The sequence below is a fragment of the Pseudophryne corroboree genome, chromosome 2, assembly GCF_028390025.1.
Source record: "Pseudophryne corroboree isolate aPseCor3 chromosome 2, aPseCor3.hap2, whole genome shotgun sequence".
NCBI lineage: Eukaryota > Metazoa > Chordata > Amphibia > Anura > Myobatrachidae > Pseudophryne > Pseudophryne corroboree.
In genome coordinates, this window is record NC_086445.1 from 910873256 (window position 1) to 910887039 (window position 13784).

General features: G+C 48.0%; 1 protein-coding gene across 3 annotated transcripts in view; it reads left to right on the forward strand.

Moving 5' to 3' along the window:
- Positions 1–13784, forward strand: part of WDR81 (WD repeat domain 81) — a 200902-nt gene that overhangs the window by 55352 nt on the left and 131766 nt on the right. For all 3 annotated transcript variants that reach the window (XM_063956105.1, XM_063956106.1, XM_063956107.1), the window contains one exon: positions 4800–4975. In XM_063956105.1, the coding sequence (XP_063812175.1) occupies positions 4800–4975 (176 nt within the window). The remainder of the gene's footprint in view (positions 1–4799; positions 4976–13784) is intronic.

Consider the following 13784-nt stretch of genomic DNA (forward strand, 5'->3'; position numbering starts at 1 on the left):
CTTTCACGAAAGTCTGAACTTCTGGAAATGAGGCCAATTGTTTCTGAAAGAAAACCGATCATGCTGAAATCTGTACTTTAATTGAGCCCAATTTTAGGCCCGCATCCACACCTGCTTGTAAAAAATGGAGAAAAGGTCCTAGCTGAAACTCTTCTGTAGGAGCCTTCTTGGATTCACACCAAGAAACATATTTTCTCCAAATATGGTGGTAATGTCTAGACGTTACCCCTTTTCTGGCCTGAATAAGTGTGGGAATGACTTCACTGGGAATACCGTTATGGGCTAAGATTTGGCGCTTAACCGCTATGTCGTCAAACGTAGCCGCTGTAAGTCCTGATACACGCACGGCCCCTGTTGTACCAGGTCCTCGTGCAGAGGAAGAGGCCAGGGATCTCCTTTGACTAATTCCTGAAGATCTGGGTACGAAGCCCTCCTTGGCCAGTCTGGGACAATGAGGATCGCCCGAATCTTTGTTCTTCTTATGATCTTTAGAACTTTTGGAATGACAGGAAGTGGAGGAAATGCATACACCGACTGAAAACACCCACGGTGCCACCATTGCAACCACTGCTATTGCTTGAGGGTCTTTCGACCTGGAACAATATCTCTGAAGCTTCTTGTTGAGACGAGATGCCATCATGTCTACTTGAGGAACTCCCTAATGACTTGTCACCTCTTCTTGGTGGAGGCCCCACTCTCCTGGACGGAGATCGTGTCTGCTGAGGAAGTCTGCTTCCCAGTTGTCCACTCCTGGAATGAAGATCGCTGACAGAGCGCTTGTATGCTTTTCCGCCCAGCGGAAACTCCTTGTGGCTTCTGCCATTGCCGCCCTGCTTTTCGTTTCACCCTGACGGTTTATGTACGCTACTGCTGTTACATTGTCCGACTGGATCAGTACGGATAGATCTCGAAGAATATGTTCCGCTTGCAGAAGGCCGTTGTAAATGGCCCTTAACTCCAGAACGTTTGTGTTGCCAAGTTTCCTGACTTGACTATCTTCCTTGGAAGTTTTCTCCCAGCGTGACTGCCCCCCAGCCTTGGAGGCTTGCATCCGTGGTTACTAGGATCCAGTCCTGGATCCCGAACCTGCGCCCCTCTAGGAGGTGAGAGCTGTACAGCCACCACAGGAGTGAGACCCTGGTCTTGTAAGACAGGATTATCCTCCGGTGCATGTATAGGTGGGACCCGGACCATTTGTCCAACAGGTCCCACTGGAACACTCTGGCATGGAACCTGCCAAACTGAATGGCCTCATAGGCCGCAACCATCTTCCCCAGCAACCGAATGCATTGATGGATTGACACTCTTGCTGGTTTCAGAACTTGTTTGACCAGACTCTGGATCTCCTGAGCCTTTTCCACTGGAAGAAAAAACTCTCTGAAGTTCTGTGTCCAGTATCATTCCCAAAAACGACAAACGCGTTGTTGGAAGTAACTGCGACTTTGGCAAGTTTAGGAGCCAACCATGTTGTTGAAGAACTATCAGGGAGAGTGCAATGTTTCGCACCAACTGGTCCCTGGATCTCTCCTTTGTCAGGAGATCATCCAAGTACGGGATAATAGTGACTCCTGTTTGCGAAGGAGAACCATCATTTCCGCCATCACCTTGGTGAAAATCCTCGGAGCCGTGGATAGACCAAACGGCAACGTCTGAAATTGGTAATGACAATCCTGAATCGCAAATCTCAGGTAAGCCTGATGCGGAGGATAAATGGAAACATGTGAATAGGCATCCTTTATGTCCACCGAAACCATGAAATCTCCTACCTCCAGACTGGAGATCACTGCCCTGAGAGATTCCATTCTGAATTCGAACTTCTTCAGGTAGAAATTTAGGGATTCCAGGTTTAGGATTGGTCTGACTGAGCCATCCGGCTTCTGGACCATGAAAAAGCTTACATAAAAGCCTTCTCCCTGTTGTGACGGGGGAACCAAGATAATGACTTGATTCTGACACATCTTTTGTATAGCCTCGCTTACTACCTCCCTGTCCAGAGGAGAAACTGGTAAGGCCGATTTGAAAAATCGGCGAGGGGGAACGTCTTGAAACTCCAGTTCGTACCCTTGGAACACTATTTGTAAAACTCCCGGGTCTAGGCCCAAACGAATCCAGGACTGACTGAAGAGTTTTAGACGTGCCTGCACCGGTGCGGACTCCCGCAAGAGAGCCCCCGTGTCATGCGGTGGATTTGGCAGAAGCAGGGGAAGACTTCTGCTCCTGTGAACTCCACAAGGTTGTTGATCCTTTACCTCTTCCCCTCCCTCTACTAGCAAGGATGGAAGAGCCTCGCCCTCTTCTGTATTTATTGGGCCGAAAGGACTGCATTTGATAGTGGTGCGTTTTCTTTTGTTGCTGAGGAACATAAGGCACGAAATATGACTTAACCGTGGTAGCCGTAGATACCAAACATCGAGGCCATCCCCAAACAAGACACCATCTTTATATGGGAGAGACTCCATATTTTTCTTGGCGTCTGCCTCAGCATTCCATTGGCGAATCCACAATGCTCGCCTATCCGAGACCGCCATGGCATTGGCTTTTGATCCCAAAAGGCCAACATCTCTCGCAGTTTCCTTTAGGTATGCTGCAGCGTCCTTGACATAACCCAGCGTCAAGAGGATGCTATCCCTATCCAGTGTATCTATGCTAGATTACAAGTTATCTGCCCACTTTTCGATAGCACTACTCACCCAATCAGATGCAATGGCAGGTCTGAGCAGCGTACGTATGGTCGCATAAATGGATTTTAACGTAGTTTCTTGCTTACGATCTGCTGGGTCCTTAAGGGCTGCCGTGACCGGTGCTGGGAGAGCCATCCTGTTAGACAACGTGACAGGGCCTTGTCCAGAATGGGGAGGTGACTCCCACTTTTCCCTATCCTCAGAGGGAAACGGATAAGTCACTGGAATCCTTTTAGGGATTTGAAACTTTGTCAGGGTTTTCCCAGACTTTCTCAAATAGAGCGTTCATGAGAGGGAGGAACGTCACCTCCGGTTTCTTTTCTTTATACATACAGACCCGTTTATCCCGAACAACAGGGTCCTCAGTGATATGCCATACCTCTTTTATAGCCACAATCATGTACTGAATGCTCTTAGCCAATTTCAGATCTAATCTGGAATCACTATAGTGTCCGTGTCGGTATCAGTGTTAACAGACTGGGCAAACAAACGTTTTTTGTGACCCCGAAGGATCCTGGACTTGAGATAACACATCCTCCTTACTGATACGAGTCCTAGTCGCATTCAAGACATTCACCCAGTCAGGAGTCGGCGGTGCCGACAGGGTCTCACCCACATATATCTGTGTCCCCAATACAGTCTCCTCCTGGGAAGAGCACTCAGCCTCAGACATGTCGACACACGTGTACCAAACATTCACAGACACACCAGGCTTATAAGGGGACAGACCCACAGTAAAGTCTGTTAGAGGGACACAGAGAGGATTTGCCAGCTCACAACCCAGCGCCAACAACAACCCTGAAAACACTAAATAATGCCTCAGAAGTTGTAGCGCTTTTCTGCCAATATATTGCACCAAAAACTACTGCCCCCCCCCCCCCCCCCCCCCCCCCCGTTTTGCACCCTGATAGTTGTCAGACAATGGAAGGGAGGACCAGCGTCTCTGCAGCCTTGTGAGAGGAAATGGCGCCGAGCAGTGAGCTGAGGGAGCGAGGCAGCAGTCCGTAATGGCGCGCTTCTGTCCGCTCCTAAATAAATAAATAATTATACTGGCGGGGGTTCGGACAGTACCTACCTTTTATGCTGCCCAGGGCGCCCCGCACCCTGCAGTGCCTGTGATTTGTGTGGGAGCATGGCGCGCAGCGTCTCGTCTGCCGCTCGGTACCTCATAAAGCCGTCACTGAAGAAGTCTTCTTTCTTCTGCTACTCACCTGTCTTCTGACTTCTGGCTCTGTAAGGGGGTGATGGCAGGCTGCGGGGAGTGAGCATCTAGGCGTACTCAGCGATCATCACCCTCAGGAGCTAATGGTGTCCTGTCAGCCAGAAGCAGAGCCTTTGAATTCACTAGAAGTAGGTCATACCTCTCTCCCCTCAGTCCCACGAAGCAGGGAGTCCGATGCCAGCAGCCTCCCTGAAAAAAAAAAACCTAACATAAGTCTTTTCAGAGAAACTCAGTACAGCTCCTTAGTGTGCATCCAGTCTGCCTGGGCACAATTCTAAAACTGGAGTCTGGAGGAGGGGCACAGAGGGCGGAGCCAGTTCACACCCTTTCAAAGTCTTAAAGTGCCCATGTCTCCTGCGGATCCCGTCTATACCCCATGGTTCTAATGGTGACCCCCCAGCATCCTCTAGGACGTATGAGAAAGGACGTACGTAGAACAGGGACATGTAAGGTAGACCAAATATGTGCGGACATGGAAACAATCTGCCATAGCACATGAAATACACACTCCAATGTAATATGGTAACTAACCGTTCTCTAGTTACAGTTTGTCGTCTTTTATGTACTTTTATACTCCCACTGAGCACTTTTTGGGGAATACAGTTTAGCTCCAGGTCTGATGTTCATGTGGTAACCTTTTTAATTTGTTCTCCATGCAAATAGAATGTCACTATTGGAATTTACATTTCAACAAAGTCTCTTATTTTCTGTTCACTTGTGTATTTATAATTGGACTTTATGCTTCAAGTGTGAACATTTGAATTCCCCCCTATGAATCTAATCATTAACACCTGCTGAGATTAGTTATGGTCTGTCCGATACAAGAAGATTATGATATCAAATACTCCATTACAAGGATATGTTCATCGATCCATCTTGTTTGTTATTTTACACAGGACACCAGAGACATCAGTTTCTGTCTACAGTGGAAGAGAATAGCCCACTAAATGTCAAGAGGCCTGTATGTGGTGATCAGGTGTCCAAGCCGGTGCTTGACTGTTTGATGCATATGGCTCATCTTTATGGAGAACCGTTTTTAACCTATCAGTATCTGCCTTACATCAGCTACTTGGTAAGTTAAGCTTATCGTATAAACTAGTGGTTCTCAACTCCTGTCCTCAAGTCCTGTTCTCTTGATTACTTTAATCGTGCGCAGGTGATTTAATCCCACCTGTTTCTACAGATAGAAATCCTGAAAACATGACCTGTTGGGGGTACTTGAGGCCTAGACTTGAGACCCACTGGTCTAAATCAAAGATTTTTCATGTCCACATTCAGTCATGTAAATTATTGGCTAAATTAAGCCAGCGGCACAGTGATTAAAGAAGTGTTTTTGTTGAGTTGGTATCAGGAGATCGGCGTTTGGGATCCCAGAGGTCACCATGCCGACCCTGGGAACCCGGTTGCCAGATTGCCGGCTGGGGGGCAAGTGCAAGAAGCCCCTTGCAGGATCGGTGGCTCGCTGTGCTCGCCACAGGTTCTATTCCCACTCTATGGGTGTCCCAGACTGTATATGTGTGTGCATGTCTGAGACTGTATACAAAGTATGACAGAACTTCTTTTGGCAAAATTAGAAAAAAACTGTGGATGCTAATTTTTACACAGATATACAATACAAGTGTGTCCTTTGTGGGAATAAAATCCTAGCTCACAGGCATGGCAAGCATCGGTGATACCACTATGCTAAGAGAGCTATAGAGACAGGTGACTGACACCTGCAGTGACATAGTGATGTTACTCATTGTCATTTCTCTTTCGTCCTAGAGGATGCTGGGGTCCACATTAGTACCTTGGGGTATAGACTGGTCCCTTGGGAGCCATTGGCACTTTAAGAGTTTGATAGTGTGGGCTGGCTCCTCCCTCTATGCCCCTCCTACCAGACTCAGTTTAGAAAATGTGCCCGAGGAGACGGACATATTTCGAGAGAAGGAAATACACAGATAGTGGTGAAATTCACACCAGCTCACACATAACAAAGCAAACCAAGCTAACTAGCTTGAACAATTCAGCTACAGCTGAACAACTTTACTTAACCAAGTAACAATGCAGTAATTAACCAAGTAACAAGGTAGTACCGAACCAAGTAACAACTGCAGGAAAACGATGCGCTGGGCGGGTGCCCAGCATCCTCATACGGACTACGAGAAAAGGATTTACCGGTAGGTAATTAAAATCCTATTTTCTCTTGCGTCCTAGAGGTTGCTGGGGTCCACAATAGTACCATGGGCATGTACCAAAGCTCCCTGAACGGGAGGGAGAGCGCGGAGGCTCCTGCAGAACCAAACTTTAGGTCCTCAGAGGCCAAAGTATCGAATTTGTAAAACTTAGCAAATGTGTTCACCCAGACCAAGTATCCGCTCGGCAATGCTGTAAAGCCGAGACACCCCGGGCAGCCGACCAGGAAGGACCCATCTTACGAGTAGAGTGGGCCTTAACAGATTTTGGACACTGCAATCCTGCCATAGAATAAGCATGCTGCATAGTGAACCTGATCCAGCGAGAAATCGTCTGCTTAGAAGCAGGACACCCAATCTTGTTGGGATCATACAAGACAACGAGAAGTTCTCTTCACATAAATCTTCAAAGCCCTCACACCATCCAAGGACTTTGAGGTAATTGAGAATGGGTTGGCTGATATGAAAAGCCGACACAATCTTTGGAAGAATCTGCTGACACGTCCTGAGCTCAGCTGTATCTTCATGGAAAATCAAGTAGGGGCTTTTGCAGGACAAAGCCCCCAATTCATACACACGTCTAGCAGATGCTAATGCCAACAGTGTGACCGCCTTACAAGTGATAAACTTGACCTCAACCTCCTGTAAAGGCTCGAACCAATCCAATTGCAGGAACTGAAACACCACGTTAAGATCCCAAGGTGCCGTAGGAGGCACAAAGGGAAGCTGGATATGCAGGACCCCTTTGAAAAAAGTCTGAACCTCAGGGAGGGAAGACAATTTTTCTGGAAGAAAATGGACAAGGCCGAAATCTGGACCTTTATGGAGCCCAAATGTAGGCCCACATCCACACCTGCTTGCAGGTAGAGGAGAAACCACCCAAGTTGAAACTCCACCGTAGGAGACTTGGATTCACACCAAGACACATAGTTTTTCCAAATGTGATGGTAATGTTTAGACGTTACTCCCTTCCTAGCCTGGATCAGAGTAGGAATAACCTTGTTCGGAATGCCTTTCCGAGCTAAGATCTGGCATTCAACCTCCATGCAGTCAAACGTAGCCGTGGTAAGTCTTGATAAGCAAACGGCCCCTTTTGCAGAAGGTCCTCTCGAAGAGGAAGAGGCCCCAGATCTACTAGCAGTAATTCCAGAAGATCCGCGGACCAAGCTCTTCTTGGCCAGTCCGGAGCAATGATGATCACATGAACTCTTGTTCTTTTTATAAGTTTTTGAGAATCCTTGGGATGAGTGGAAGTGGAGGGAACACATACACCGTCTGGAAGAACCACGGAGTCACCAGTGTGTCCACCGCCACTGCCTGTGGATCTCTCGACCTGGAACAGTACCTGCGAAGCTTCTTGTTGAGGCGGAAGGCCATCATGTCGATTTGAGGTACGCCCCAAAGACTTGTCACCTCTGCGAACACCTCGGGGTGGAGGCCCCACTCTCCTGGATGGAGATTGTGTCTGCTGAGGAAGTCCGCTTTCCAGTTGTCCACACCCTGAATGAAGATCACCGACAGTGCCAGCGCGTGCATATCATTTTAATCAGCCGAAGCTGTGTGTACGTCCTATTACATTACTTTGCATCTAAGATGCACTTTTGCAGGAAAAAAGAAAAAACACGATCAGCGCTATGGCATGGTGTGACTTTAAGGGCTGCTTAGTGTGACTGCAGCAAGAATTTAAGAGGTCACATCCGTAAGATGCATTTACAGCAAAAAAAGACGCCCGACATTAGCAGAGCTGCCCGGCAAATGATGGCTCACCCAGAAGCCACATTCATTTGTAAAGTATGTTAGCTTTGTGCATGCAGCTAGAGATCGAGAGATACCTGGCGTGAGTGAGCCATCATTTGCTAGCAAGCTCTGCTAACCTCACGCACATTCAATGGTGATTTTCAAAAGCGTCATCTGGTGGATGATCACTGGTATTACACTCACTGGTAACGCCATACGCCTCTCTAAGCTCTATGCGCCACCCTGCGACAAAACATGCTGCTTTGCGACCAGGCACACTGAGACTCTGTGATCGGGATTCCTATTTTGCATATATAAAAGCAGATAGGACCTTTTAATGTTAAGCTTACCTGTATTTTTAGTATCAAGGAGAGGTTGCTTTTGCCCTGCACACCTGTAAGGTAGGTGAATAAAGCTGAACTGAATAAAGGATTTTGTGCATCTATATAATTGTGTAAGGTACTCATTCCCAAGGCCAGTATTAAATAGACTATGCACCATGTTAATAAACGTTCCTGTGCATGACAATTGTAATGTGAGACGCTGCATTTCCTCTTTTCCCTGGATATTTATATCCACCACTTTATCACCGTAGATTAGCAATGACATTTGTGCGGTCGCTGCATGAAACAGACCTGTAGTAGTGTAGTGTTTTTTCTTTTACAATATTACAGTGCTTTCTTTATATTTAGCCCTGTTTCCAGCACTGATGCAGGGAATAGCCAGGAGTGTGGAGCCAGCAAGGAAACGGGAAATAGAAAGTTCCTGCTTGCAGTTTGGCCAGTTTATCAGTCCTGATGTGAAATTCTATCGTTTCCGTTTCCCATGCTTTGTTTCTTCTTCTTTCCCTATTACGTACTGTCCTTTTTTTAAATCAGTATTATTTATTTTCATTTCTCTAACGTCCTAGTGGATGCTGGGGACTCCGTCAGGACCATGGGGAATAGCGGCTCCGCAGGAGACAGGGCACAAAAGCAAGCTTTTAGGATCACATGGTGTGTACTGGCTCCTCCCCCTATGACCCTCCTCCAAGCCTCAGTTAGGTTTTTGTGCCCGTCCGAGAAGGGTGCAATCTAGGTGGCTCTCTTAAAGAGTTGCTTAGAAAAAGTTTTTAGGTTCTTTATTTTCAGTGAGTCCTGCTGGCAACAGGCTCACTGCATCGAGGGACTTAGGGGAGAGAATTTCAACTCACCTGCGTGCAGGATGGATTGGATTCTTAGGCTACTGGACACCATTAGCTTCAGAGGGAGTCGGAACACAGGTCTCGCCCTGGGGTTCGTCCCGGAGCCGCGCCGCCGACCCCCTTGCAGATGCTGAAGATTGAAGAGGTCCGGAACCAGGCGGCAGAAGACTTTTCAGTCTTCCTCAGGTAGCGCACAGCACTGCAGCTGTGCGCCATTGTCTGTCAGCACACTTCCCACAGCGATCACGGAGGGTGCAGGGCGCGGGGGGGGGCGCCCTGGCAGCAATGTAGAATACCTGTATGGCGAAAAATACATCACATATAGCCCTTGAGGCTATATGGATGTATTTAACCCCTGCCAGACTTCACAATCTCCGGAGAAGAAGCCCGCCGAAAAGGGGGCGGGGCCTATTCTCCTCAGCACACAGCGCCATTTTCCCTCACAGAAAGGCTGAGGGGAAGGCTCCCAGGCTCTCCCCTGCACTGCACTACAGAAACAGGGTTAAAACAGAGAGGGGGGGCACTGATTTGGCGATATACATATATATTAAATGCTATATGGGAGGAACACTTATATAAGGGTTGTCCCTGTATAATTATAGCATTTTGGTGTGTGCTGGCAAACTCTCCCTCTGTCTCCCCAAAGGGCTAGTGGGTCCTGTCCTCTATCAGAGCATTCCCTATGTGTGTGCTGTATGTCGGTACGTGTGTGTCGACATGTATGAGGAAAATGTTGGTGAGGAGGCGGAGCAAATTGCCTGTAATGGTGATGTCACTCTCTAGGGAGTCGACACCGGAATGGATGGCTTACTTATGGAATTACGTGATAATGTCAACACGCTGCAAGTGGGTTGACGACATGAGACGGCCGGCGAACAAATTAGTACCGGTCCAGGCGTCTCAGACACCGTCAGGGGCTTGTAAAAACGCCCATTTACCTCAGTCGGTCGACATAGACCCAGACACGGACACTGATTTCAGTGTCGACGGTGAAGAAACAAACGTATTTTCCTTTAGGGCCACACGTTAAGGGCAATGAAGGAGGTGTTACATATTTCTGATACTCCAAGTACCACAAAGAAGGGTATTATGTGTGAGGTGAAAAAACTACCTGTAGTTTTTCCTGAATCAGATAAATTAAATGAAGTGTGTGATGATGCGTGGGTTTCCCCCGATAGAAAATTATTGGCGGTATACCCTTTCCCGCCAGAAGTTAAGGCGCATTGGGAAACACCCCTCAGGGTGGATAAGGCGCTCACATGCTTATCAGAAAAATATCCTAAAAAGTATACACACACATGCTGGTGTTATACTGTGACCAGCGATCGCCTCAGCCTGGATGTGCAGAGCTGAGGTGGCTTGGTCGGATTCCCTGACTAAAAATATTGATACCCTTGACAGGGACAGTATTTTATTGACTATAGAGCATTTAAAGGATGCATTTCTATATATACGAGATGCGCAGAGGGATATTTGCACTCTGGCATCAAGAGTAAATGCGATGTCCATATCTGCAAGAAGATGTTTATGGACACGACAGTGGTCAGGGGATGCAGATTCCAAACGGCACAAAGATGTATTGCCGTATAAAAGGGGAGGAGTTATTTGGGGTCGGTCCATGGGACCTGGTGGCCACGGCAACTGCTGGAAGATCCACCGTTTTTTACCCTAAGTCACATCTCTGCAGAAAAAGACACCGTCTTTTCAGCCTCAGTCTTTTCGTCCCTATAAGATATCTGCCCAGGGATAGAGGAAAGGGAAGAAGACTGCAGCAGGCAGTCCATTCCCAGTAACAGAAGCCCTCCACCGCTTCTACTAAGTTCTCAGCATGACGCTGGGACCGTACAGGACCCCTGGATCCTACAAGTAGTATCAAAGGGGCACAGATTGGAATGTCGAGGCGTTTCCCCCCTCGCAGGTTCCTGTAGTCTGCTGTACCAATGTCCCCCTCCGACAGGGAGGCAGTATTGAAAACAATTCACAAGCTGTATTCCCAGCAGGTGATAATAAAATTACCCCTCCTACAACAAGGAAAGGGGTATTGTTCCACACTATAGGGTGGTACTGAAGCCAGAAGGCTAGGTGAGACCGATTCTAAATCTGAAAAATTTGAACACTTACAAGGGTTCAAATCCAGATGGAGTCACTCAGAGCAGTGATAGCGAACTGGGAACAAGGGGACTATATGGTGTCCCGGGACATCAGGGATGCTTACCTCCATGTCCCAAAATTTGCTTTTCTCACCAAGGGTACCTCAGGTTCGTGGTACAGAACTGTCACTATCAGTTTCAGACGATGCCGTTGGAGTGTCCAAGGCACCCCGGGTCTTTACCAAGGTAATGACCGAAATGAGGATTCGTCTTCAAAGAAAATGGACGACCTCCTGATAAGAACAAGGTCCAGAGAACAGTTGGAGGTCGGAGTAGCACTATCTCAAGTAGTTCTACGACAGCACGGGTGGATTCTAAATATTCCAAAACCGCAGTTGTTCCGACGACACGTCTGCTGGTCCTAGGGATGATTCTGGACACAGTCCAGGAAAAGGGTGTTTCTCCCAGAGGAGAAAGCCAGGGAGTTATCCGAGCTAATCGGGATCCTCCTAAAACCAGGAAAAGTGTCAGTGCATCATTGCACAAGAGTCCTGGTAAAAAAAATGGTGGCTTATTACGAAGCGCTTCCATTCGGCAGATTTCACGCAAGAACTCTTCAGTGGGATCTGCTGGACAAATGGTCCGGATCGCATCTTCAGATGCATCAGCGGATAACCCTATATCCAAGGACAAGGGTGTCTCTCCTGTGGTGATTACAGAGTGCTCATCTTCTAGAGGGCCGCAGATTCGGCATTCAGGATTGGATGCTGGTAACCACGGAGGCCAGCCTGAGAGGCTGGGGAGCAGTCACACAGGGAAAAAATTTCCAGGGAGTGTGATCAAGTCTGGAGAATTCTCTCCACATAAATATACTGGAGCTAAGAGCAAATTTGTAATGCTATAAGCTTAGCAAGGCCTCTGCTTCAAGGTCAGCCGGTATTGATCCAGTGGGATAACATCACGGCAGTCGCCCACGTAAACAGATAGGGCGGCACAAGAAGCAGGAGGGCAGTGGTCAAAACTGCAAGGATTTTTCGCTAGACGGAAAATCATGTGATAGCACTGTCAGCAGTGTTCATTCCGGGAGTGGACGACTGGGAAGCAGACTTCCTCAGCAGGCACGACCTCCACCCGGGAGAGTGGGAACTTCATCGGGAAGTTTTCCGCATGATTGTGAACCGTTGGGAAAGACCAAAGGTGGAAATGATGGCGTCCCGCCCGAACAAAAAACGGGACAGGTATTGCGCCAGGTCACGAGACCTTCAGGCGATAGCTGTGGACGTCCTGGTAACACCGTGGGTGTAACAGTCGGTGTATGTGTTCCCTCTTCTGCTTCTCATAACCAAGGTATTGAGAATTATAAGACGTAGAGGAGTAAGAACTATACTCGTGGCTCCGGATTGGCCAAGAGGGACTTGGTACCCGGAACTTCAAGAGATGCTCACAGAGGACTAATGGCCTCGGGAGCTAAGATGGGATTTGCTTTCAGCAAGAACCATGTCTGTTCCAAGAGGAACCGTGGCATCTGCCTCTAAGAAAGGACCTGCTCCAGCAGGGACCTTGTCTGTTCCAAGACTTACCGCGACTGCGTTTGACGGCATGGCGGTTGAACACCGGATCCTAAGGGAAAAGGCATTCCGGAAGAGGTCATACCTACCCTGGTCAAAGCCAGGAAGGAGGTGACCGCACAACGTTATCACCACATGTGGTGAAAATATGTTGCGTGGGTGAGGCCAGGAAGGCCCCACGAAAAAATTTCAACTAGGTCGATTTCTGCACTTCCTGAAAACAGGAGTGTCTATGAGCCTCAAATTGGGGTCCATTAAGGTTCAAGTTTCGGCCCTGTAGATTTTCTTCCAGAAAAAATTGGCTTCAATTCCTGAAGTCCAGACGTTTGTCAAGGGAGTATTGCATATACAGCCCCTTGTGTGCCTCCAGTGGCACCGTGGGATCTCAACGTAGTGTTGGGATTCCTCAAATCATATTGGTTTGAACCGATCAAATCTGTGGATTTGAAATATCTCACATGGAAAGGGACCATGTTGTGGCCCTGGCCTCGGCCAGGCGATTGTCAGAATTGGGGGCTTTGTCTTAAAAAAAGCTCATATTTGTTTTTCCATTCGGACAGGGCAGAACTGCGGACTCGTCCCCAGTTTCTTCCTAAGGTGGTGTCAGCGTTTCGCCTGAAACAACATATTGTGGTGCCTGCGGCTACTAGGGACTTGGAGGACTCCAAGTTGCTAGACGTTGTCGGGGCCCTAAAAATAGATATATATATATATATATATATATATATATATATATTTCCAGGACGGCTGGAGTCAGAAAGTCTGACTTGCTGTTTATATTGTATGCACCCCAAAAGATGGGTGCTCCTGCTTCTAAGCAGACTATTGCTCGTTGGATTTGTAGTACAATTCAGCTTGCACAGTCTGTGGCAGGCCTGCCACAGCCAAAATCTGTCAATGCCCATTCCACAAGGAAGGTGGGCTCATCTTGGGCGGATGCCCGAGGGGGTCTCGGCTTTAAAATTTTGCCGAGCAGCTACGTGGTCAGGGGGGAACACGTTTGTAAAATTCTACAAATTTGATACCCTGGCTGAGGAGGACCTGGAGTTCTCTCATTCGGTGCTGCAGAGTCACCCGCACTCTCCTGCCCGTTTGGGAGCTTTGGTATAATCCCCATGGTCCTGACGGA